Genomic DNA, 23,087 nt, shown 5'->3' on the forward strand with positions numbered 1-23,087 from the left:
TCTGACTGAAAAGTTGTGGCTGTAGCCAGCCCATTCCCCTCTATCCCCCTTTACAACGACATTCCTGAATGACAGGACACTATCCCAGTGGCTGACACTCATGCAGACTTGTCTGTCAGACCTGTGTGTGCACAGGCATGGACCTGTGGACCTGTGCATACGTGTGTGTAGGGCTATTAACAACGGTCAAAGAAACATGTGGGACAAAGAAAAAATATCAACTTTAGTACTTTTCACAAAATGCATCCAGTCATTAAAGCTAGTGTAAAAAGTTTCATGACACGTGGAAATTATTACATGGAAAGAAACAGTAGAACACAAATGCATACCCAAGTAAGGCGGGGCTAAGATGTTCACACAGGTGAGGAACTATTACATCCTTTAAGTTTATTTAATTTTATATTTTATTCTGACTATTTGTTTGAGACAAGAACCATGTCTCAAGTAGCCCCCTTGAGCTCACTGTGTCTGACAGGGACCTGACCCTGAGTTCCTGACCCTCCTGCCTTAGCCTCCCGTGTGTTAGCATTATATGAGGGTTGTGCCAGGCATTCATTTACAGTAACTTACAGGCATTACAGGAAAGTTAAAGAGCACAAAAGTACACAGGGTTTTATAGAAGAAAACTGTTTAAAAAGCCCAATGAACTATCTCCCTCAAGAGGCTGAACTGAAATACAGTGGCATTGTGTCTTGCTGCTGAGGTCACAGAGAACCCACTAAGGTGGAAGATTTATGCATTTATTGTGCTCCTGTACAGTTCTCAGCAGTTGTCACCACACAGAGGTCTCTTTGGCATTAAAAAAGAAAGAAAGAAAATGTCTTGCTGAGTAGGGCAAGAGAGGGCAGGAGTGGGAAGAAGGGGAAGGAAAAGGAAGGAAAGAAGACAGAGGGCAGGGAATGCCAGCCTCTGAGGGGAGGCTATGGCTCCGAGCAGATACAGAAGCCTGGAGACACAAGAATGAATATTCATTACCTTTGCCTGTGAGGTGGGTGGTGCTGTGCAGAGGGGAATCCCTATGCCCCTTCCCAAGCACAGTCTTTCCCTGGAGCGCAGGCTCCCCGTGGAGCATGTTCTCTATGCGGAGCACAGGCCCTCCGTTGAACGTATTAACTCTGTGGAACACAGTCTTTCTGTGGAGCACTGTCTTTCCGTGGAGCACAGTCTTTCCGTGGAGCACTGTCTTTCCCTGGAGCGCAGTCTTTCCGTGGAGCACAGTCTCCCTGTGGAGCACAGTCTTTCCCTGGAGCACAGGCTCTCTTTGGAGCATGTTCTCTGTGCGGAGCACAGGCCCTCCGTGGAACATATTAACTCCGTGGAACACAGTCTTTCTGTGGATCCCAAAGCCTGTAACTTTGAAGCTGAAGGCTTCCGCGAGCATCCTTGAGGTTTCTCATCAGGGCCGAAGGACTTACAGTTGCTCCCTGGCTTTGGTTAAGAAATTACTCTTGTTACATCCACTTGCCCAAGCAAATAATAGCTGAGTGTTACTCCATTGTGTAAATGTACCACATTTCTGTATCCATTCCTTTGTTGAGGGACATCTGGGTTCTTTCCAGCTTCTGGCTATTATAAATAAGGCTGCTATGAACATAGTAGAGCATGGGTCCTTATTACCGGTTGGAACATCTTCTGGGTATATGACCAGGAGAGGTATTGTTGGATCGGTAGTACTATGTCCAATTTTCTGAGGAACTGCCAGACTGATTTCCAGAGTGGTTGTACAAGCCTGCAATCCCACCAACAATGGAGGAGTGTTCCTCTTTCTCCACATCCTCGCCAGCATCTGCTGTCACCTGAATTTTTGATCTTAGCCATTCTGACTGGTGTGAGGTGGAATGTCAGGGTTGTTTTGATTTGCATTTCCCTGATGATTAAGGATGTTGAACATTTTTTCAGGTGCTTCTCAGCCATTCGGCATTCCTCAGTTGAGAATTCTTTGTTTAGCTCTGAGCCCCATTTTTAATGGGGTTATTTGAATTTCTGGAGTCCAGCTTCTTGAGTTTTTTCTTTCTTTCTTTCTTTTTTTTAGATTTATATCTAAGTACTCCGTAGCTGTCTTCAGATGCACCAGAAGAGGGTATCAGATCTCATTATGGATGGTTGTGAGCTACCATGTGGTTGTTGGGATTTGAACTCAGGACCTTTGGAAGAGCAGTCGGTGCTCTTAACCACTGAGCCATCTCTCCAGCCCTCTTGAGCTCTTTGTATATATTGTATATTAGTCCCTTTATCAGATTTAATATTGGTAAAAATCCTTTCCTAATCTGTTGGTGGCCTTATTTTTGTCTTATTGACAGTGTCTTTTGCCTTACAGAAGCTTTGCAATTTTATGAGGTCCCATTTGTCGATTCTTTTTTTTTTTTTTCTGAGACAGGGTTTCTTTGTATAGCCCTGGCTGTCCTAGAACTCACTTTGTAGACTAGACTGGCCTCGAACTCAGAAAATCCCCTGCCTCTGCCTCCCAAGTGCTGGGATTAAAGGCGTGTGCCACCACCGCCTGGCAATTTGTCGATTCTTGATCTTACAGCACAAGCCATTGCTGTTCTGTTCAGGAATTTTTTCCCCTGTGCCCATATCTTCAAACTTTTTCCCACTTTCTCCTCTATAAATTTCAGTGTCTCTGGTTTTATGTGGAGTTCTTTGATCCACTTAGACTTGAGCTTTGTACAAGGAGATAGGAATGGATCAGTTCGCATTCTTCTACGTGATAACTGCCAGTTGAGCAGCACCATTTGTTGAAAATGCTGTCTTTTTTCCACTGGATGGTTTTAGCTCCCTTGTCAAAGATCAAGTGACCATAGGTGTGTGGGTTCATTCCTGGGTCTTCAATTCTATTGATCTACCTGTCTGTTGCTGTACCAGTATCATGCAGTTTTTTATCACAATTGCTCTGAAGTACAGCTTGAGGTCAGGCATGGTGATTCCACCAGAGGTTCTTTTATTGTTGAGAATAGTTATTGTTATCTTCACTGGCTAATTTTGTGTCAACTTGACACAAGCTGGAGTTTATCACAGAGAAAGGAGCTTCAGTTGGGGAAATGCCTCCATGAGATCCAGCTGTGGGACATTTTCTCAATTAGTGATCAAGGACTCCTTGTGGGTAAGACCATCTCTGGGCTGGTAGTTTGGGCTCTATAAGAGAGCAGGCTGAGCAAGCCAGGGGAAGCAAGCAAGCCAGTAAAGAACATCCCTCCATGGCCTCTGCATCAGCTCCTGCTTCCTGACCTGCTTGAGTTCCAGTCCTGACTTCCTCTGGTGATGAACAGCAGTATAGAAGTGTAAGCCGAATAAACCCTTTCCTCCCCAACTTGCTTCTTGGTCATGATGTTTGTGCAGGAATAGAAACCCTGACTAAGACACTATCCTAGGTTTTTGTTATTCCAGATAAATTTGCAAATTGCCCTTTCTAACTCAGTGAAGAATTGAGTTGGAATTTTGATGGGGATTGCATTGAATCTGTAGATTGCTTTCGGCAGGATAGACATTTTGACTATATTAATCCTGCCAATACATGAGCATGGGAGATCTTTCCATCTTCTTCAATTTCTTTCTTCAGAGACTAGTGGGTAACCCAATCACAAAAGAAGTCACTTGATATGCACTCACTGATAAGTGGATATTAGCCCAGAAACTTAGAATATCCAAGATACAACTTGCAAAACACAAGAAAATCAAGAAGAAGGAAGACCAATGTGTGGATACTTCATTCCTCCTTAGAATAGGGAACAAAATACCAATGGAAGGAGTTACGGAGACAAAGTTTGGAGCTAAGACGAAAGAATGGACCATCCAAAGACTACCCCACCCGGCGATCCATCCCATAATCAGCCACCAAACACAGACACTATTGCATATGTCAGCAAGATTTTGCTGACACGACCCTGATATAGCTGTCTCTTGTGAGGCTATGCCAGTGCCTGTCAAATACAGAAGTGGATGCTCACAGTCAGCTATTGGATGGAACACAGCAAACCCCCACCCCCCAATGGAGGAGCTAGAGAAAGTACCCAAGGAGCTGAAGGGGTCTGCAACCCTATAGGTGGAACAACAATATGAACTAACCTGTACCCCCAGAGCTTGTGTCTCTAGCTGCATATGTATCAGAAGATGGCATAGTCGGCCCTCTTTGGGAAGAGAGGCCCCTAGGTCTTGCAAAGATTATATGCCCCAGTAAAGGGGAATGCCAGGGCCAAGAAGTGAGAGTGGGTGGGTAGGGGAGCAGGGCAGGGGGAGGGTATAAGGGGACTTTCAGGATAGCATTTGAAATGTAAATGAAGAAAATATCTAATAAAAAATTAAAATAAAAAAAAAAGAAGTTCCTCCAGAGAGAAATGTTGAAGCCATTGATTTATGCCAGCAGAGGGCAATTGAGAGCCGTGTGCCTTTGGGAGAGCAGGCATGGTTTCTTTTCTAAGCTTGTGGGTTTTTCATGTTGGTATTAATATGAGGAATAGCCCTGATTTAAGTCAGTTACAGGTGTGAAGAGGCCTGTTGTGACTTACCTCGTGCCTGTCCTGTTTTCAGATGGTGTCTGAGCTAAGAGACCACCTACTGAGACACCTGCAGGGTGTAGAAAAGAAGAAAATTGAACAGATGGTTCTGGACTACATTTCAAAACTGGTTGGTTTTAGTTGTTCTTCTAATTTCAACCGCACCCTTAGCTCCATGTATAATTCTCAAGGTGTAGTCAGTGAGCCCATTGGTGGAGGTTGTGTAATATGTATGTGTGGTGTATGTACGTGCATGTGTGCATGTCCAGGTGAAGTGCCCATGGACGTGTGTAGGCGGGAGGTTGACTGTAATGTCTTCCTTGCTCACTTTCTATGTTAGCTTTTTTTTTTTTTTTTTTTTTTTTGAGACAGGATTGCTCACTGGACATAGATCTCATTAATGCAGCTAATAAATCAAAAGATTCAGCTACAAAGGGCAAAGAGATAGAATGCTCCATCATTTCTCTAAGTTTAAGTAAGATTGGTATGCAAATGAATCAGTATGTGACTATATGTGTGTACTATGTATGTGTGTTTGTGTGTGTACCTTTGCATGGTGTGTGTGTGGTTTGCAATGGCCTTTGGAAGATTACATTTCTTAGCTAAGAGCAAGTGGATCTCTTCAATTAATTTTAAAGTTCTACTTTTACTCTAGTCATTAGTGACTGCTTTCATATTTGAAAATCTATCGAAAGGCTTGAATTTTGTAATTGATTAATTAATTTTGCATGCAGGTATTTTGTATGCATGTGTGCCTGGTGCCCACAGAGTCCAGAAGAGGGTGGCAGACACTGAACCAGGGTCCTCTGGAAGAGCAGTCAGTGCTCTTAATGGCTGCGCCATCTCTCCAGCCACAGTGCCTTTTATAATTTTAGTGTACTAGGAAAGATCGGGCATTGTCATAGAATGATACCCATGATAAGGGCATCAGAGCTCCTCTCTCTCCTTCCAATAGAGCTGTAGTGAGGTGAGCTATGCTCTCAGAACATGGTACTGACCATTGCATATCGAGAGAAATGTTCTCAGTCACTTGTCTCTTTCTTCAAAAATATGTCTTTTTTCTATCTTATTTTGGTCAACCTTATTTTTTTTTTTAAACAAGGCCATTTTTAAAAGCAATCTGGTAAGCGGGTCTGTATGAGTGCAGACACGCAAGGCTGCTTGGCAGTATTCTGAAATTTCACAGCAATGGCGGGATTCCTGAGGTCTATAGTCTTCAGTAATGATCAGGAGTTACTTGCATGAAATCATCTCTAGCCAGCAAGACCTTATTCACGCACCTATCATTTTTAGAATTGCTGGTGACCAGGACATACCTCCTTCTCCACATACCCTTGCTTCCTTAGGTCACAAGGCCTGGCTTGCTCATGCTTACCTCAATAGCTGTGTCTTTGGTGATTATATTCAGTCTGGGTATAGTGGGAATGGGGGATTTTTTTCACACCAGGTGTTGGCAGGCAGCAGGTGGCTTCAGCTCAGGATATGACACGAAGGCCTTGAAACCAAAGTCCATTGGCTTAAAGAACCTGTCAAACTGAGGCGGCTTCCTTTGGAAGCCATCACCAACAAAGGTGATGTTAGCGCCCACCTCTTCATGCCTTTTTTTTTTTCTTCTCAGAAGAATTTTGAAAGCCTGTATCTTTTCACGTGTCTCAGTCTTTGCTGTTTGCATTTCTTAGCAAGGAGCAGTTTATACTGACTAAGTTTAGATACCCAAACCCCTCTCTACCTGTTGTGAGCCTCTCTACCTTTTCCCTTTTTCTGGTGGTAAATGCCATGGAAAACATCTGTGGCTTTTCTATATAAGTCTGTTTGTTCATTTAGTGGCATGGTGACTGCTACAGAGCCATTGGCAAGGCTTTCTGAACATGAAGCTCTCAGTGGTGTCTGAGAGACTGATGAACTGACCCCACATCTTAAAGAGTCTCTGTCTGCTGATTTTAAGTTTCACCTTCTAAAGTGCTGAGAGTTTCCATCCCAGCCTTCTTCCTCACTCTACCAATCACACGCAGGCTTGCACAGGACTTTGTGCTGACTCCTAGAGCCAAGAAGTCTACAGATGATGCCTGTGTTGTGCCCCTGACTTTCCCAACTTGCAACCAGTTGCAACCAGTCATGCCTCTTGTGCCTCCCAAAGAGTGTGGCTAGGCAGTCTGTGTGGAAATATGTTGCCATAGAGCTTGATATTTTCCACATGTAGCTTGCTTTCAGTCAGAGAATCCTGCATCACGAGGACAGTGTTTGGCTGTTTATGGGGCTTCTTCCTGCCTTGCTTTCTGCTCTTAGCCTACATGCTGTTGGGTGCACTGGCCCATGGTAGACAGCCTTGTGGAGACTTCCCTACTGCTAACAAACTTGTAAAATTAGAATAGGTTTCTAGATAAAGTCCTGAGGCCCAAACGAAGTTTGATTTGGGAGAGTATAGTGTGGTTTGTTGAGCGCTGGTTCCAGTGAGTGACTTTTTACAGCAGCCCTGTGAATGAACTTGCCTCCATCTCACAGGAAGACATGGAGATTTGGAGAGGAGGTATCTTGGTAGGGAGGCACAGATCCACAGAGCCTGGCTCCAATGCCACCCTTTCCCACCACTCCTGTATGTGACTCTGGGCTGCTCTGTCACCTTGCTTCACCCTTGCCAGTCCCAGCCCTGGCAGTGTGGCAGGCTGGCAGCTATGCCCTGACATTTGACCTTCACTGATGGGTGAGAGTCTGTCAGTGTAAGTGGTGGAATCAGTTAGCTGCTCAGTGGATCCTTGCCAGGGTGCACAGAGGGTACTCTGTTATAGTGGGGGCACATTTCCAGTCTTTCCATTTTGGATTTCAGTGCTTTGGAACTACTTTCAGAAAGGCTAGTTGTATAGTGGGCCTGGCCACAGCCTGAATGCCAACTTTCATGGATGTGTAGTCCAGAGCTTCAGGGAACAGCTGGGAGGGCCTTAAGGGGAAGGGTGGGGGCTGTAGTTCATGGATCCTCTTTCCCTCTAGCTGGATCTCATTTGGTGCTTGCTGGAAACCAGTTGGAGGAAACACAGTATGCATCCATTGGTTCTCCACCTGTACGCAAGTATTTTTCGGGTCTCCGTTATCACAGTGTGCAGAGAGCTAGTAACTCTGATGAGCACCTATTCTACCAAAGTGCTTTTGAAACCTTGGTCCACTGAAGTTCCCACCATCCCCAGAACCTTCTGCCTTAGTCTTATACTCAGAATTACAGGTTACTTCAGCTGTCCTCTGTGGCACATGGTTGAGGAGGAGGGAGAGACACACAAGCCCACTATTTCCAAGGACAGAAATTTCAATGAATATTATTTATAACTTATAAGACTACTGAGTATGGTGTGAGATTCTATGCTTTTGGCTGTTGGCTGGTCTCTCATTTGTGAGTCTTTCCCCAGGATATAGCACTTCACAGGGATCTCTATATGTGGTACTTAGAGCCACTACTCAGGACCAACAGGGTGTTTGGCTAACATACTACTTTGTTGTTTTTAACTCAGCAATAGCCATTGCAGTGCTGCAGATTTTGAAGTCTTTCATCTCATGACCAGGATTTTGGATGCTGCTAGCAGTTTGTGTTTGCCTCTGCCTCCTGGTGAGTCTAGGGTCTCTTGTCATTTGCTGTAATAAGTTTGTTTTTCACATGGCCTCTGCACAGACAGTAGCTCTGAACTTCAGGATGGCACCCGTGTGTCAGCAGCGGGTTGGTCTTGAGGTTGGCCACTATTGGCCAGGCCTCCCCTGACTACTAAACTCCTGTTGCCAGCTCCAGGAAGAGGTTCCAGCCAGTTCACAGCACCCTTACCACGTGTGCTCAGCTACTCATATAAGCGGTCACTTGTTAGATCAGTCCATGAGTGTGTGGAGTAACCATTTCATGCCAGGTAACGTACAAGAAATGAAAACAGTTACAAACACCAGTGGGAGTGGCATACGATGATAGACTTGGCACTATGGTTTTGTTTTGTTTGTTTGTTTTTTTATTGTAATAGGAAGAATCTATAACATGAGATCAACCCTTTTAACACTTTAATGTCAATACAGTATTACCTATAGGCAAGCTCTCATCTTCCGAATGGCCTCTCCTTATAGCCCATGTTCAGCAGCTGCCCCTTCCCATCTTCTTGGTCCTTGGCCCCCACATTTCTATTGTTTCTATGAGTCTGACCATTTTAGACCACTTGCCTCTTCCATGACTACTGGTTTATTTTTACAAGACCAGTGCTCTAATCCCTGAGCTATAAGGGTCACTTATTTTAACCATCATAATACCTCTAGGTCCACTCATTTGTCCTGCATGACAAGATACCGTTTTAAAGCAGAGTAACATTACACTGTTTGTGTATTTTCATTTTATTTACCTGTTTATCAATGGGTGTTTCTATATCTTAGCTATGATGAATTATAGTCTAATGAGCATTAGTGTACAAGTCCCTTTACTATCTTGACTCTCATTCTTTTGGATGTGTAGAATGATTATGGGGTTGTCTTGCTGATCCTATGTTTGGCTTCTGTGAGGTGGCCTGTGCTGTCCCCCACAGTGGTGGGACCATTTCACTGACAGGCAACTGACCATCCACAGTGCACAAGGGCTTCCGTTTCTCCACATTCTCTCCAACACTTACCTCTGCTTTTGTACCCTGAGAGGTGGAAGGTAACATTTCACCATAGTTTTGATTTGCATTTTGCTGATTAGTGATGTTGACTCTGTCTTTCCGTGTAACTCTAAATTAGTCATATTTTCAGGGACTAGAGCTCTGTGTCCGCAGGTTTAATAAGATGTTGTCTTGCTGTTGACTTGTTTTATTATTTTTATGGCCTGGATTTGCAACCTCTCATCAGTTTTCTGCTTTATATGCATTCGCTCCTTTATTCTGTAACTACTTTTAAACTCGGCTACCTTTCTTGCTTTCCTTCACCCTCAGTCCCCTGCACCCCAGTCCCCTGCCCTGTGTAGGCTCAAGTAGCACAGGTAGCTCAGGTAGCTCAGGATGGCATCAAACTTTCGTAGCCAACACTGGCCTTGAACTTCTGATTATCCAAGTTCTGGCATTACACGAGGGTGTTTCCGTACCATACCAGGCTTTTCCTTTTCTATCAAATGCTTATAATTGTTCATGTGACAAGAGAAGAGAGGGCAAAGTGGCACCACTGGTGTGTGTGTGTGTGTGTGTGTGTGTGTGTGTGTGTGTGTTTACAAGGGGTTCATACTAAGCATTTATAAGGGAGATTGCTTTTCAGATCTATGGGACTAGCAAAAATTGAGTTTCATAAGTCAGACATGTAAGTAAAAAAAGGGAGTGAGGAAGTGGCGAGCAGAGTCGTTTGTTTGTTTGTATGATTGTTTTTATGTTTGTTTGGTTTTGTTTGCTTGCTTGTTTGCTGTCATCTCTCTCTCCCTGGCTTCAGCAAGGGCGATATCTCTGAGGACGACGATTAGTGCGATGAAACCGATGGCTAGTTATAGCCACCCACTCTGCTCAGAGCTGACACACAGAGATGAGGCTGTAAATAGGCTACTGCCCTTGATACTGTGCCAATGACGCACACATGAAGGATTGTTGGGGTGTCACCAGGTACCCGACACTGGAGAAGGAATTTTGAACCTGGGAATACGACTCGTGATCTAGTATAAATGCTTTTTCAGGAATAAGTTTTGACTTTATTAGTCTGGGAAAGAATTTCCAAGTCCATGTGAAACTGTGTTGATTAGGTAGTAATACTATAATTTGTTTTGAATTGGGGAACCCAGTGAACTCAATCTGTTTTTAGCCATTTACATCAACTTGAGGACAACATCTGCACGTCATGTGATCCTTGGTGTTGCCAGGAATTATGAGTGACCCAGTGCTCATGACTCATATATTCAGAGAGAAAGTGCCGTGACTTCTCAGAACTCAAACTACAGTTCACTGAGCATAATTTGTTTGACCGTGTACATCCTGAGGACAGGCTGTGATTCTCTGTCATTCCTGCATCCAGTCAGTTGTTGAGCATGTACATGTTATCATGAGACTTTTCCTGTCCTGGCTGGTTTTATGTCAACTTGACATAAGCTGGAGTCATCTGAGAGGAGGGAACCTCAGCTAAAAAATTGCTTCCCTTAGACTAGGGCATGGGCAAGCATGTAGGGTATTTTTTTAAACAATTTTTTATTAGATATTTTCTTCATTTACATTTCAAATGCTATCCTGAAAGTCCCCTATACCCTCCCCTCACTCTGCTCCCCAACCCACCCACTCCCGCTTCCTGGCCCTGGTGTTCGCCTGTACTGGGGAATATAATCTTTGCAAGACCAAGGGCCTCTCCTCCCAATGATGGCCGACTAGGCCATCTTCTGCTACATATGCAGCTAGAGACACGAGCTCTGGGGGTACTGGTTAGTTCATATTGCTGTTCCTTCTATAGGGTTACAGACCCCTTCAGGTCCTTGGGTACATTCTCTAGCTCCTCCATTGGGGGCCCTGTGTTCCATCCAATAGCTGACTGTGAGCATCCACTTCTGTATTTGCCAGGCACTGGCATAGCCTCACAAGAGACAGCTATATCAGGGTTGTGTCAGCAAAATTTTGCTGACATATGCAATAGTGTCTGCGTTTGGTGGCTGATTATGGTTGGATCCCCATATGGGTGGGGCAGTCTCTGGATGGTCCTTCCTTCCATCTCAGCTCCAAACTTTGTCTCTACCATCCAATGGAAAAAGGACAGCATTTTCAACAAATGGTGCTGGCTTACCTGGCGGTTATCATGCAGAAGAATGAGAATTGATCCATTCTTATCTCCCTGTACAAATCTCAAGTCTAAGTGGATCAAGGAATTCCACATAAAACCAGAGACACTGAAACTTATAGAGGAGAAAGTGAGGAAATCCTTGAAGATATGAGCACAGGGGGAAAATTCCTGAACAGAATAGCAATGGCTTGTGCTATAAGATCAAGAATTGACAAATGGGACCTCATAAAATTGCAAAGCTTCTGTAAGGCAAAAGACACCGTCAATAAGACAAAAAGGCCACCAACAGATTGGAAAAGGATCTTTACCAATCCTAAATCAGATATGGGACTAATATCCAATATATACAAAGAACTCAAGAAGATAGACTCCAGAAAATCAAATAAACCCATGAAAAAACTGGGGCACAGAGCTAAACAAAGAATTCTCAACTAAGGAATACCGAATGGCTGAGAAGCACCTGAAAAAATGTTCAACATCCTTAATCATCAGGGAAATGCAAATCAAAACAACCCTGACATTCCACCTCACACCAGTCAGAATGGCTAAGATCAAAAATTCAGGTGACAGCAGATGCTGGCGAGGATGTGGAGAAACAGGAACACTCCTCCATTGTTGGTGGGATTGCTAGCTTGTACAACCACTCTAGAAATCAGTCTGGTGGTTCCTCAGAAAATTGGACATAGTACTACTGGAGGATCCCGCAATACCTCTCCTGGGCATATATCCAGAAGATGTTCCAACCGGTAATAAGGACCCATGCTCTACTATGTTCATAGCAGCCTTATTTATAATAGCCAGAAGCTGGAAAGAACCCAGATGTCCCTCAATAGAGGAATGGATACAGAAAATATGTGGTACATTTACACAATGGAGTACTACTCAGCTATTAAAAACAATGAATTTATGAAATTCTTAGGCAAATGAATGGATCTGGAGGACATCATCCTGAGTGAGGTAACCCAATCACAAAAAGAACTCACATGATATGCACTCACTGATAAGTGGGTATTAGCCTAGAAACTTAGAATACCCAAGATACAATTTGCAAAACACATGAAACTCAAGAAGAAGGAAGAACAAGTGAGGATACTTCATTCCTCCTTAGAATGTGGCATTTTTTTAAAGTTAGTGATACATGTGTGTGTGGGTCCAGCCTATTTTGGGTGGTGCCATCCCTGGGCTGGTGGTCTTGGGTTCTATAAAAAAGCAAGTTGAGCAACAAATGAGGATCAAGCCAGTAAGCAGCACCCTCCATAGCCTCTGCATCAGCTCCTGACTCTAGGTTCCTGCCCTGTTTGGGTTCCTGTCCCTGTTCCTCTGATGTTAAACAGTGACATGGAACTGTTAGGAGAATAAACACTTTCCTCCCCACATTGCTTTAGCTGTGGGTTTTTGTCAGATAAATAAGAAACCCTAACTAGAACACGTCCTTCTCTCTTCTTCCCCACTTGGTGCCCCCAGTCCCTCTTATACCTGTCCAGACCACAGTTCTTATGGGTCTAATCCATTCTTTGTCTGTTGGCATTGTAATATTCCAAAAGTAAAATTTGTTCTTTTATGATGCTCAAAAACTTTCAGTGCTTCCTTGAGGTTTCCTGGATAAATTCTTTAGTAGCATTCAGCATTGGGTCCATGTTATATGTACATATAGCACAGAACTGGTCACATGTAAATATATGTTCATTTTTATGATGAATCAATTGGCACCTCTACTACATGGCAAGGTGAACAGGAGTGGTAATGGTCAGTATTTTGTCCATTGTCCTACTGCCCACCCCGGCTTCATGTATGAGAATGTGTTAAGTAAATGTTGCCCAGACTTACCTGTTAGTCATCAGATTTCAACTCAAATGATCACTTCATGTTTCTGAATATACCCATGCATGCTCTCTCACCTTAGGTCTCTGTTCATATTAACCCAGTTATTGTTACAGTAACCCAGCTACTAGATATTGCTCTAAGATATTGAACTAAGGCTACAATCCCCAGGCTATGGTCAGGCTACTCTAACCTTTTGCTTACTATTTATAGGATACAGGGAAGTTTTCTCAGCTCCTGGGAATCTCAGTTTCCCTGCCTGAATCTATGGGAATCTAGTAGTTGCATCTGATAGTCTTGGGTATGGAGCAGGTGAACCAGTGCTCACGTAGTGCGTGCCCAGTGTTAGTCACACTGTACCATATGCTGGGCTCTGTATAACTGCTCTATTCCTTGTAATAGCCTAGAAGGAAGGTATCCGCATTCCACTTTAGGCGGTAAGGAAGGAAGTTCAGAAAGGCAGTTATTTAGAGCTGCTTAGTTAAACAGCAGCAGGATCCTGGCCTGGATCTACTCTTCTGCCTCTGATGTTTCTGCACACTAAGTATAGACCTTTCCAAAGATGCTCAAGAGGCTGACACTCCAAGAATGGGTTTTCTTATTCTCATCTGGTCTGGTATCTCCTTCCATATGTCTTTCTTTTGTTCCTTGTCACTGATAGTATGCATAGAGCTCTGGGTTTGTAGCCCTACTCATTAGACTTGAGAGAGAGGGAGGGAGAGAGAGAATCATCTCTACTGAATTTTTACAGGGCTCTGATCGGGTCATATCATCTACATTTCTTTTCTATAGTTTAGTCCAAGTAGACTGCAAAAGTCTTTGTGAGAGGACCAGAGACAGAGATATAACTTGTCATCTGGCCCCAGCTTCCTTTTATCTTTCAGCAAAATGGTCTCCATCCCAACAGCCTTTTAGCTTGGGCGTGTGGAATTTGAAGATCAGTTATCAAGGACAGAGAGATTATATTAACCAGGAACTTCTTGTCATAAAAGGATTGGCTGACCCAAGCCCTAAGCAAGCTCAGCGCTTGCTTTACTGACAGGATCAATCCATCCTCTCTGGAAGCTGGAGATGCTGGCTCGGCTCGTCATGTCTGCTTCTGTTCCACTCACCTAGGTTTCCACTCTCTGCACACGATCCTTGGGGTCCACTGCCTCCCTTTGTACAGCCTTCTGCACTACATTGATAACGGAGTGCTGCTGCTTACTGAGACCGCGGTCACGAGGCTTATGAAAGGTAAGCAAATCTGAGTTAAGCAGAGGGTGAGTCTCAGCCAGGCCACCCTCAGGGCTGGCTTCTGGGTATGTGACACACAGGCCCAGCTACCTTCAGAAAGCTCCAATGCTCAGTCGAATGCCCTGCAGTACATATTGAAGCTCTTACTATTTGAACATATATCACTTTATTTTACCCTGTACCGAGCCTTACAAATTCTTAGTACAGCCCATGTCCTGGAACCATTCCTTCAGGCCAGTTGAAAGTACTTTAGCCCTTCAGGAGTCCCTGAAGAACATCTGAGTCTAGACACTGATATTAGATTTGATTTCTGTATTCGAGGGTAAGAAGAGGCTGAGAGTCTGTGTCCGTGAATTTGTTTTTCAAGCAAATATTACGATTGGCTTACTTTCAGCCAGTTAATTTTGTCATTTCAAAGTTCGACTGGAAATGCAAGTAAAACTGACAGATAACAGTGTGCAAGTGAACATGACTGTTAAGGCCATAATCTCTCTCATGTAAGTCATTCATGCGCACCTTCTGTCAACGTTACCTAACATAGCAGCCGTCCTTCTTCAGAGGTCTTTATGCTTTAAGTTGGGGGATAAAATTGCTTGTGACCAGCAGCCTGTTACAAAATAAAAAGCCCCCTTGAGTCCATGTCACCAACTAAAGCTTTCAAAGCATTGCTAGCCTGCAGATGCAGGGTTGGAATGCCTCAGAAGGGAACACTCAGGATTGAATCTGGCTGTGGTATTTAAGTGGATATATCTGTCTTATCTGTTAATCTCCAAATTTTTTTTTTTTTGTAGATCTGGACAATTCAGAGAAAAATGAACAACTGAAATTCAGCATCATTGTCCGGCTCCCTCCGGTAATCCTGAAATTCATTTCCTCTTAAGCCCTGGTCCACTCTTCTTCATTTATCGCCTGTGAGAAGAGTTTCCTCCCTTTGGCTGAAGTCAGTTCACTTCCCATCCATCTCCAGCCTTCTGTTGGCTGTCCCTCACAGGGCCTACCCCGTGTCCTCTCTGGCGCTGAGCTCTAGCACAGTGTATGCTGATAGTTTATGCATCTCATTCCCTAGGAAAGCACACTCCTGTTTATATCAGAGTCTGAGTTGGAGGGAAAAGGGAAACGTGTGCCTCTGGCATTTAAACTGATAAGGGATTTAGATACAAGTGAGGCCAGAAGGTTCTAGAACTGTATTTCCTCTTCTTATTGCATAGCTGAGCATAGGAAAACATTTCCAGGTCAAAAGAAGAACAAAAACCACAAGAGAAAAGGTTATAAGCCACTCCTTGCTCTTTTGTGGGAATATTAGCTCTTGGAGTTGGAAACATCATGAAAACGTGAAATTCCACAGCAAGGTCTTCCAAACCTCGGACTTTGCAAACTTCCTGACCCAAGAGCCTGGCCAGCCCTGCACACTGTTTACATCTGTGAGCACCGGGACCTTTGGCCCTGGCCATCCTCCCCAAAAGGATGTCCCTTCTGGACCTGGTGGTCTTGCCTTATAGTGGTTCAGTCACAGGCTTCCTGAGTACAAAGCACCCACCTTTCCCAGGCTGTCTCCCCTAGGAAAAGAGTTGACATTTAGTTTGGTCTACAAATTTGACTATTCTTTTGTCCTGTATGTTGGGGTATTTAAAGTTTCTGGACCAGACAGAAGAGAAATCACAAACACACATACCATCTTTAGTTTCCAGTCAAAGTGTTATCTGGGTTGGTATGCTCATCTTCAGCTTTGAAGGATCTCAGGGAGAAAGGAATTTGGCAGCATTGATGTAAAAGTTGTTTTCTTCATGGTAGCACTTGAGGGAGTATTTATGAACACTTCAGAAGCATATTTCATGAACATGGCCTCTCTCCAAGGGTCAAAAATCACAAATATTCTGCATTTTACAATAGCTAGCCACTTGGGAATCACAGTTTGAAGTTAAGAGTAGGTATGTGGTCTGTCGATGCACTGTGACCTATACTCTCCTCTGTGTGTCTTTCAACCTCACTTAGCTTATTGGCCAGAAGGTCTGCCGGCTTTGGGACCACCCCATGAGTTCCAATATCATTTCACGGAACCATGTGGCCCGGCTGCTGAAAAACTACAGGAAAGAGGTGAGTCCGAGTAAGCCCAGATAGAAAGCACTCTTCAGAGCCCACCCGCCATGTCAATAAGCCCAGGTAGACAGTTATGGTTTTTATTATTTTATTTAAAGTTGGGCGTTTCTTGGAGAAGCAATTCATATGTAGGGAGTGTTTTCCCTTTTAGCCTCGGAACTCCATGATTGACAAATCATCATTTCCGGTAGAATTTCTGCCTCTGAACTACTTCATCGAAATTCTGATGGGCCTGGAGTCCTCCAACCAAGGTAACTCATACCTCTGTGTCCAGGCGTTTGCCTTGACACCCTAATCATTCCCTATTCACACTTTGTATTGTTTTCTTCCTTGTACCTCCTACAAGTACGTCCTTATTAAAGTTGATTTCGTTAGAGAGAGTATGTACTGCCTAATTACCAAAGGGGGACTTACCTTTGAACACTGAAAGGGCCTTGAGGTGTTTAAACCAAAGCTTAATGATATTTACCAACATATTCTCAGAATAACACATTTCACTAAAATATAAAATGATGTTCTCAGTAAGCTGTGGGAACGTTATAAATAGCCATGACTCCATATTAACACTTCCTCTCTCTCTCTTCTCTCTCTCTCTTCTCTCTCTCTCTCTCTCTCTCTCTCTCTCTCCCCTCACCCATTCCCAGCACTGTATGGCTTTGAAGGACATGACAATGTGGACGCAGAATTTGTAGAGGAAGCTGCTCTGAAACACACCACCATGCTTTTGGGCTTATGAAAGTGGACGTGCAGACGGACGATTTCAATATTTTCACCTCCCTTTTCTGGAAACTTTCCCACTGTCTTTAAGATTGGGAACAGGTCAGAATATACTGCAGAGCTGTTGGCTTCGGTACAGTTCTTATTCCGAGGCAGCTGCTCCTTCTCTCAGTTCAAGCAGCCAGTAAACAGCCAAGAGGAAAGAACAAGTTCAAGGCCGTGTGCTGCGGCAGGAACAGTGCCCTCCTTGGTGGCCCAGTAGGCCTGGAGCTGGTTCTGTTGCACTAAAGAATCTAATACAAACACAGGGGACAATGCCTAGAACAGTGAGAGCCAGGCGGTCACTGGAAAGGACATAGGACAGGCAGGAAAGGTCAGTGCTGGGAAGAGCATCTCAGGAGAACCTGAAACTGAGGAAGCAAAGCCTGTCACGTCCAGTTTGGAGGAACTGGACAAATAACCATTTGTCCATACAGGGCTTAGACCAGCCTTTGCCTTTGTGGTGGCTCAGATAGAGCCATATTTAATTTTATATTTATGATTTAGTACTATCTTGTCATTAAATACCACCTCAAATACTGAAACCTTTGGTCTGACTCTCCCTAAGTTTTGGGTATAGCCTTATTTGCATAAGGCATCTTGAGCCCGTCAGTGTGACTAGGCAGAGGCCCCTGACACCTGATGAGGTGTTCGTTCGGTCCTTTCTCATCTCCCTCCTGCAGTGACATCATGCTGACCCCTAAGGCTCGGCTTTCCAGGTTCCGTTCTGCTTCTCTGTCCTCATGGGTTCCTGTTCACATGGCGAGATTTTAATGATTCTACATGTCACTAACTCACATGAAATCCACCGTATTTTCAGCAATCTTTGCTGTGCTCTAGAAACTGTCCTAGCCTATAGAATTTCCCTTTTGCTCCAAATAGTCAGCCAGGCTCGGAACCTTGCCACCAAGTCAGCAATGCTGCAATACGGTATTTTCACTTTTTTTTTTTTTTCTGTCTGTTCATATTGCTTGTGTTACAAATTACTCTGTACTGGAGACAGCAGGTTTTATTTAGTTCAAATTAAATTTTTAAAAATCCTTTTTTGCTAATAAAACTCTGACAGTACACTTAATTTGTATTTTAAATGGTTCATCTTCCTTCTGCTGTTTTCAGTACACTTGCCTACATCCTTCGAGTAGTTTCTGTTCACGCCTGCATTGTTCCTGTGAATTCGTAAAGCTGGGTTTATTGGACACAGATATGAAGTAATCTTTAGTGTGACTTTGACACTAGCTCATAATTCTTCACTAACTTGCTGTTTACTGAAGAGTAGCGTGTAACTCCCTTGGCACTTCACTCTCAAATTTTGACCTTGTACAATATGAACGCTCTTGCAGCCAAGCTGGTTCACTAGGCCTTGGGACATGAGTTTGGCCTCCTTCTTTCAAAGGTTGGAACAGTTTGTTTCCTCCACTTGGAGTCCCTTTCTACCTCAAACCCCCCAAATCTTCATGTTCTAGGGCTAGACAAACACACACACACACACACACACACACACACACACACACACACACGCGCGCGCGCACACACACACACAATGGACTGTAATCTAAGATACTTCAGTCCATGGTGGCACCTGCCTTTTATCAACTAGCAGCATGCATTGCAATATTTAAGAGTCTCTCTGTGATTAAAAAAAAAAAATCTTACCATTCTTATGGTGTTTAAACTTTCTCTGCATATAGTTTTTAATGCCCAAAGAGGTTCCTAATTCCTGTGCCATAGGGACTGTTTCAGTGTGCAGTGACTCCTTTCTTAGCTAAAGGGCTGGTACTTACTCAAGGGTCTCACATGTCCTTTGCTTTGGAATGTAGTGCAAAGCAAAGAGGTCAAATTCAGGACTCAGAAAATGAGAGTCAACTTAAGTCCCCACCCAATGTGTCAGAACAGGTGCTTGGAACATCACGTTGGATTTAGCAAAATGGAAGTATAGTATGTCTCAGTGTGCCAGAGCTGGACATGGGATTTATAACTACCACCAACACAGGAGAAACAGCTTAAGCATGTAAATGTAAAAGGATGGGCCTCACACATACGAGCAAATCATCCCATCTAATAATAAAGACACTGGGATCAGAAAAACATATGGGTGAAATGAATCTCTGAGCAGATAAGTAGAATTGTTCTCACAGAAGTAACATCGCTTGAGTGACAAGTGTCCCCACCACTCTTCACACAGCCTTCATGCTGCTGCAGCAGAGGGGCTGCATCTGTCACATAGCAGTTTCCTCAATCAGGTAGTCAGACTGTGCACACATAAATGGGTGCCTGTTTTTCCTCTAATAGAAAGAAAACACTCTAATGTCTGTACTTCACTGAAAAGTTATTTATTTTGTACTTTTACAGCATCTTGTCTACTGTACATTCCTGAGGTGTAGTAACTATAAGCAGTGAAAAAGAAACACATGAACAATCAAAATGCCCTTTGACACAGCTGTAGTCTATGTCCCATTCAGTGTCACTTACCAGGTAATAGTTGGTGAATGTACAAGGAAGCCACTGCTTTGGAAACAACCCATTGTTGTTGACCGTGCCTGGCTCATCAGCAGCCCTAGAACCCTGGTGCTCATTCTCCATAGAAGGTCTGAGGCTTGGCTCAGGCCCTCTCTGTGAGAGGACTGCTGGGTTGGTTCACATGTTTAGATTTCAATGGGCTTTACAACAGGTTTCCTAATGTGCCTCCTGTTGGCTCCGGGTTCAGAGGGCTTAAATGGAGCCATCGCGCCATACGGTTTGGGCAGAGGAAGCTCGGTATCTGCTTCAGGCATGTAGGCGTTTGGACGCTGCTCTGCAGTTGTATAAACACCATTGGGCAGCTGCCGATAATCCGTTTCCATGTACTCCTGCAAAGGAAGATGTTCTCATTTCAGTTTTCTAAAGCACTGAACCTAACTTTTCCTGGGTCCTAAAAGAGCATCTTTAGGCCTTGCTGAACAAGTAGAGGAGGGTGAAGCCCACCCCCACCTCTGTTGCCTGTTCTGCAACCCCTGTGGGCTTCTTGGAATGAGATGCCTTATAATATTAAACTATCGAGGGATCATGGGGTTAGACAGATGAGTAGGAAACCAGACTCGCTGGTGGCTTCAGTGACCGACCAAGACCTTGGTCACTGGGGAGGAGAAAGGTGTAGCATAGAGCTCTATGATATGTGCCAGGTATGGTTCTGTAGAAGGCTGTAGTAGTTGTAATATGGCTGTGGAGGCCATGACAGAAGGACATAGAAGGGTCAGTTGTGGTGCGAGCAAATGCCAATGTTAGAATTGTCAGAGGCACGCCGGGGGAGGCTATAGTGTTCAACCATGCCAGTTCAGGGTATGACTGGGATGATGGTTCTCAGCTGCTCCTCAGGGAGAAAGGTGGTGCTTTGGACTACTAGTCCAAAGTCTTTTCTACATGCCAAACCCCTTTCTACCAGCCATTCAGACTATGCCTGTTAGAGTGGGAAACTTTCTTATACAGGTTGAAGAAAGCCTAATCCAAAACCCTGAGACCCAAAATGCTCCAAACTTTTTGAGGATAGATATGATGTCACAAATAGATAATTCCATATATGGTGTCCTATCATGATTACAGTCAAAATTAAATAGGCATAAATATGCATTGACGTCACCTTCATCCTGTGTATATGAGGTGCATATGAAACAAGTGAGTCTGGTGTTTAGACTTGGGCTCCACTCCTCAAATATCTCATGAAAATCATAGAAAGTTCAAACCATTTCTATTCCTAGGCCTCAGATAAGGGGCCCACTGTGTCATGAGGGGACACTGCCACACTTTGCAGCACAGGACACAAAGCTTACCCGAGACATCTCAGCAGTCGCAAAGGCATACATTTCTTCATCTCGAAGCACCTTCAGCCAGTCCTTCTCAATCTCTCTGTTGAGCGGGAGGCCCTTTTCTATCCTGGCACTGCAGGAGAAGATGAATTCTTCTTTCTCTCTCACCTCCTTTTGGAGTTCAATGGTCAGGGCTTGTTTCATGGACAGCTCAGCAACAAGAGCCATCATTTCCTGGGTAACAACTTTGATCTTTTGTTGGTAGCTATTCATCTAGAAACGAGGAGCCCACGGTTTAGTTGGTATAGCTATCCCATGAGGATGTGGGGAAAACAAGACTGCTGGCTACCCGTGTGGGCAGCCTTTCCTGAAGGGATGAGAGGTTAATGGGAATCCACAGAAAATCCCTGCAAGAGGCTCCAGGGATGGAACCTCTCCTACTTACTCTTCAATGAGCAAAAGAAACGTGTGGAGGAAAGGGCCTTTGTCAGGTACTTCCATTACTGAGGGAAATCAGGGCAGGCAAAAGCCACAGGGTAAGTCACACTGCTTGTTAGATTATTCCCTGGCTCACTTGCTGGGCCATGCTAAGCTAGTTTTGTTATAGCCTAGACCTAATTGTCTAGGGATGGCACTGGCCACAGAGGGCTGGTCCCCCAACATCAATCATTGCCCAAGACACACCTTCATTGACAATGGCCAAGGCCACTGTGATCTTCGAAGTGGACACTCTTCTTTCCAACTGCCTGTAGGTTGTGTCACATTGTGAAAACTAACCAGGACAGAACTCAACATGTTTGGTTTTGTAAATACGAGAACTAAAACCAAACAAGAAACTAAAAGAAAGATATCTCTAATTACTAGCTTCTAGGTTGGAGAACATGGAGACTGGCTTAGTGTTTGTTTTTAAGAGTAAAGGAGGGTAGGGAGATGCTCTTCATGCCTAAGTTCTGGCTCAAACAATAACATGGGTTTATCAGTTTGAGCCTTTTCAGCTGTTTGGGGCCTTCCTGGCCACACTGTGTTTCTCTAGTCTCACAAATAATTTCTAGAGGCTCTGCCATCAGCTTTGAAAAATCATCTCTTAATGAAAAAGCGACTTTTAAGACAGGGAATTCATTTTGCAAAGGGAAGGGAAGAGACATTTACAGACACTTAGGGAAGGGTGCTGATTCTGACAAAGCTCACTGGCTTCAGTAAATCTCATCATTTCTCTGTTTATGAGGCCCCATTGTACACTACTGACATTGGGCTCAGCAGAACAGAAGGGGACAGGCCACGTGACAACGGTGTTTTCACTGCTTTCTAGGTGACTTTTCAGTTATTTCTCACACAGCTTCATAAAACTATTTGCAGAACACGATTGACTATTGGCTGATGTATGCACAGTTGTCTAGAGTCTATTACATGTGAGGCCTTGAGAAACTGAAAGAGGAAGTGCCCCTACCCTCTGGAGCCGGGTCTGGGGTGTAGGAATCCTTCACCCTCAGCAGGTGGGGCAGGGGCAGTCAGAGAGGTGTGGGTGTACACTCAGTCACCTTCAGCTAGTTTCTTCTTTCTTACCCTGCTAGACAGTGTGTGATACTCCCCCCCGCACCCCCCCCCCCCTACACCGTGTCTGCCTCCTGTATGGCGAGACAGACATGGCTATCGCTGGGTGGTTAAAAGTTCTCAATGGAGGATGCCCAAAAGTCACAGAAGCTGGTGAGTGTTCCATCCTTCCCCCACCAGGCACGGTGGGGTCCTGCCACCCTTAGTCACCAGCCTCTCCCACTAGCATTGCTCTTAGTGGGTGCCAACCTAGCTGTGTCACATCTGCAGCCCTGATGTCACTTGGAAGGGCCAGCCTGGGAATTGTGTGACTGCTGTATCTCTTCAATTGCCCCTGTCCCTCTGTGGGTTTTGGCTGGATACTGTCTTGGAGCAATTCCTACTCAGACTGCTGGATAAATGATGTTTTCTGCTCAAAAAACAGAAAGGGTTTTACTTTGTACACAAACTACAAAGCTAAGGATTAGTATATTTGAGAAGTTGCCCTGTGAAATAAAATACTCTCCTTGGAAAGCTTGTGCTTCCTTCCTGTGAAGTGGATTCACTTGGGGAGTGAGTGGACTGAAGCTCCATTTGTTTCTAGGCTCCTAAACCTCTGTCTCTCAGTGCTTCCCAGCAATTAAGA

General features: G+C 44.2%; 2 protein-coding genes across 15 annotated transcripts in view; one reads left to right on the forward strand and one right to left on the reverse strand.

Moving 5' to 3' along the window:
• Positions 1-18,220, forward strand: part of Gsap (gamma-secretase activating protein) — a 115,719-nt gene extending 97,499 nt beyond the window's left edge. For 5 of the 13 annotated variants that reach the window (XM_011249760.3, XM_030254347.1, XM_030254346.1 and 2 more), the window contains 8 exons: positions 4,528-4,623; positions 7,479-7,549; positions 7,991-8,085; positions 14,160-14,279; positions 15,071-15,132; positions 16,272-16,373; positions 16,528-16,627; positions 17,021-18,220. In XM_011249760.3, the coding sequence (XP_011248062.1) occupies positions 4,528-4,623; positions 7,479-7,549; positions 7,991-8,085; positions 14,160-14,279; positions 15,071-15,132; positions 16,272-16,373; positions 16,528-16,627; positions 17,021-17,112 (738 nt within the window). In that variant the 3' untranslated portion in view covers positions 17,113-18,220. Of the gene's footprint in view, positions 1-2,032; positions 4,321-4,527; positions 4,624-7,478; positions 7,550-7,990; positions 8,086-14,159; positions 14,280-15,070; positions 15,133-16,271; positions 16,374-16,527; positions 16,628-17,020 lie in introns of those variants that run through there. The other 8 variants (NM_175437.3, NM_001359876.1, NR_153366.1 and 5 more) reach the window with 6 other exon arrangements.
• Positions 18,221-18,904: 684 nt separating this feature from the next.
• Ccdc146 (coiled-coil domain containing 146) overlaps positions 18,905-23,087 on the reverse strand; it is a 132,256-nt gene continuing 128,073 nt past the window's right edge. The window contains exons 10-11 of one of the 2 annotated variants that reach the window (XM_017321126.2): positions 20,936-21,184; positions 18,905-19,978 (exon numbers count right to left, since the gene is read on the reverse strand). In XM_017321126.2, the coding sequence (XP_017176615.1) occupies positions 19,775-19,978; positions 20,936-21,184 (453 nt within the window). In that variant the 3' untranslated portion in view covers positions 18,905-19,774. The remainder of the gene's footprint in view (positions 19,979-20,935; positions 21,185-23,087) is intronic. The other variant, NM_029195.1, reaches the window with a different exon arrangement.

This window comes from Mus musculus, chromosome 5 (genome assembly GCF_000001635.26).
Source record: "Mus musculus strain C57BL/6J chromosome 5, GRCm38.p6 C57BL/6J".
Taxonomy (NCBI): Eukaryota; Metazoa; Chordata; class Mammalia; order Rodentia; family Muridae; genus Mus; species Mus musculus.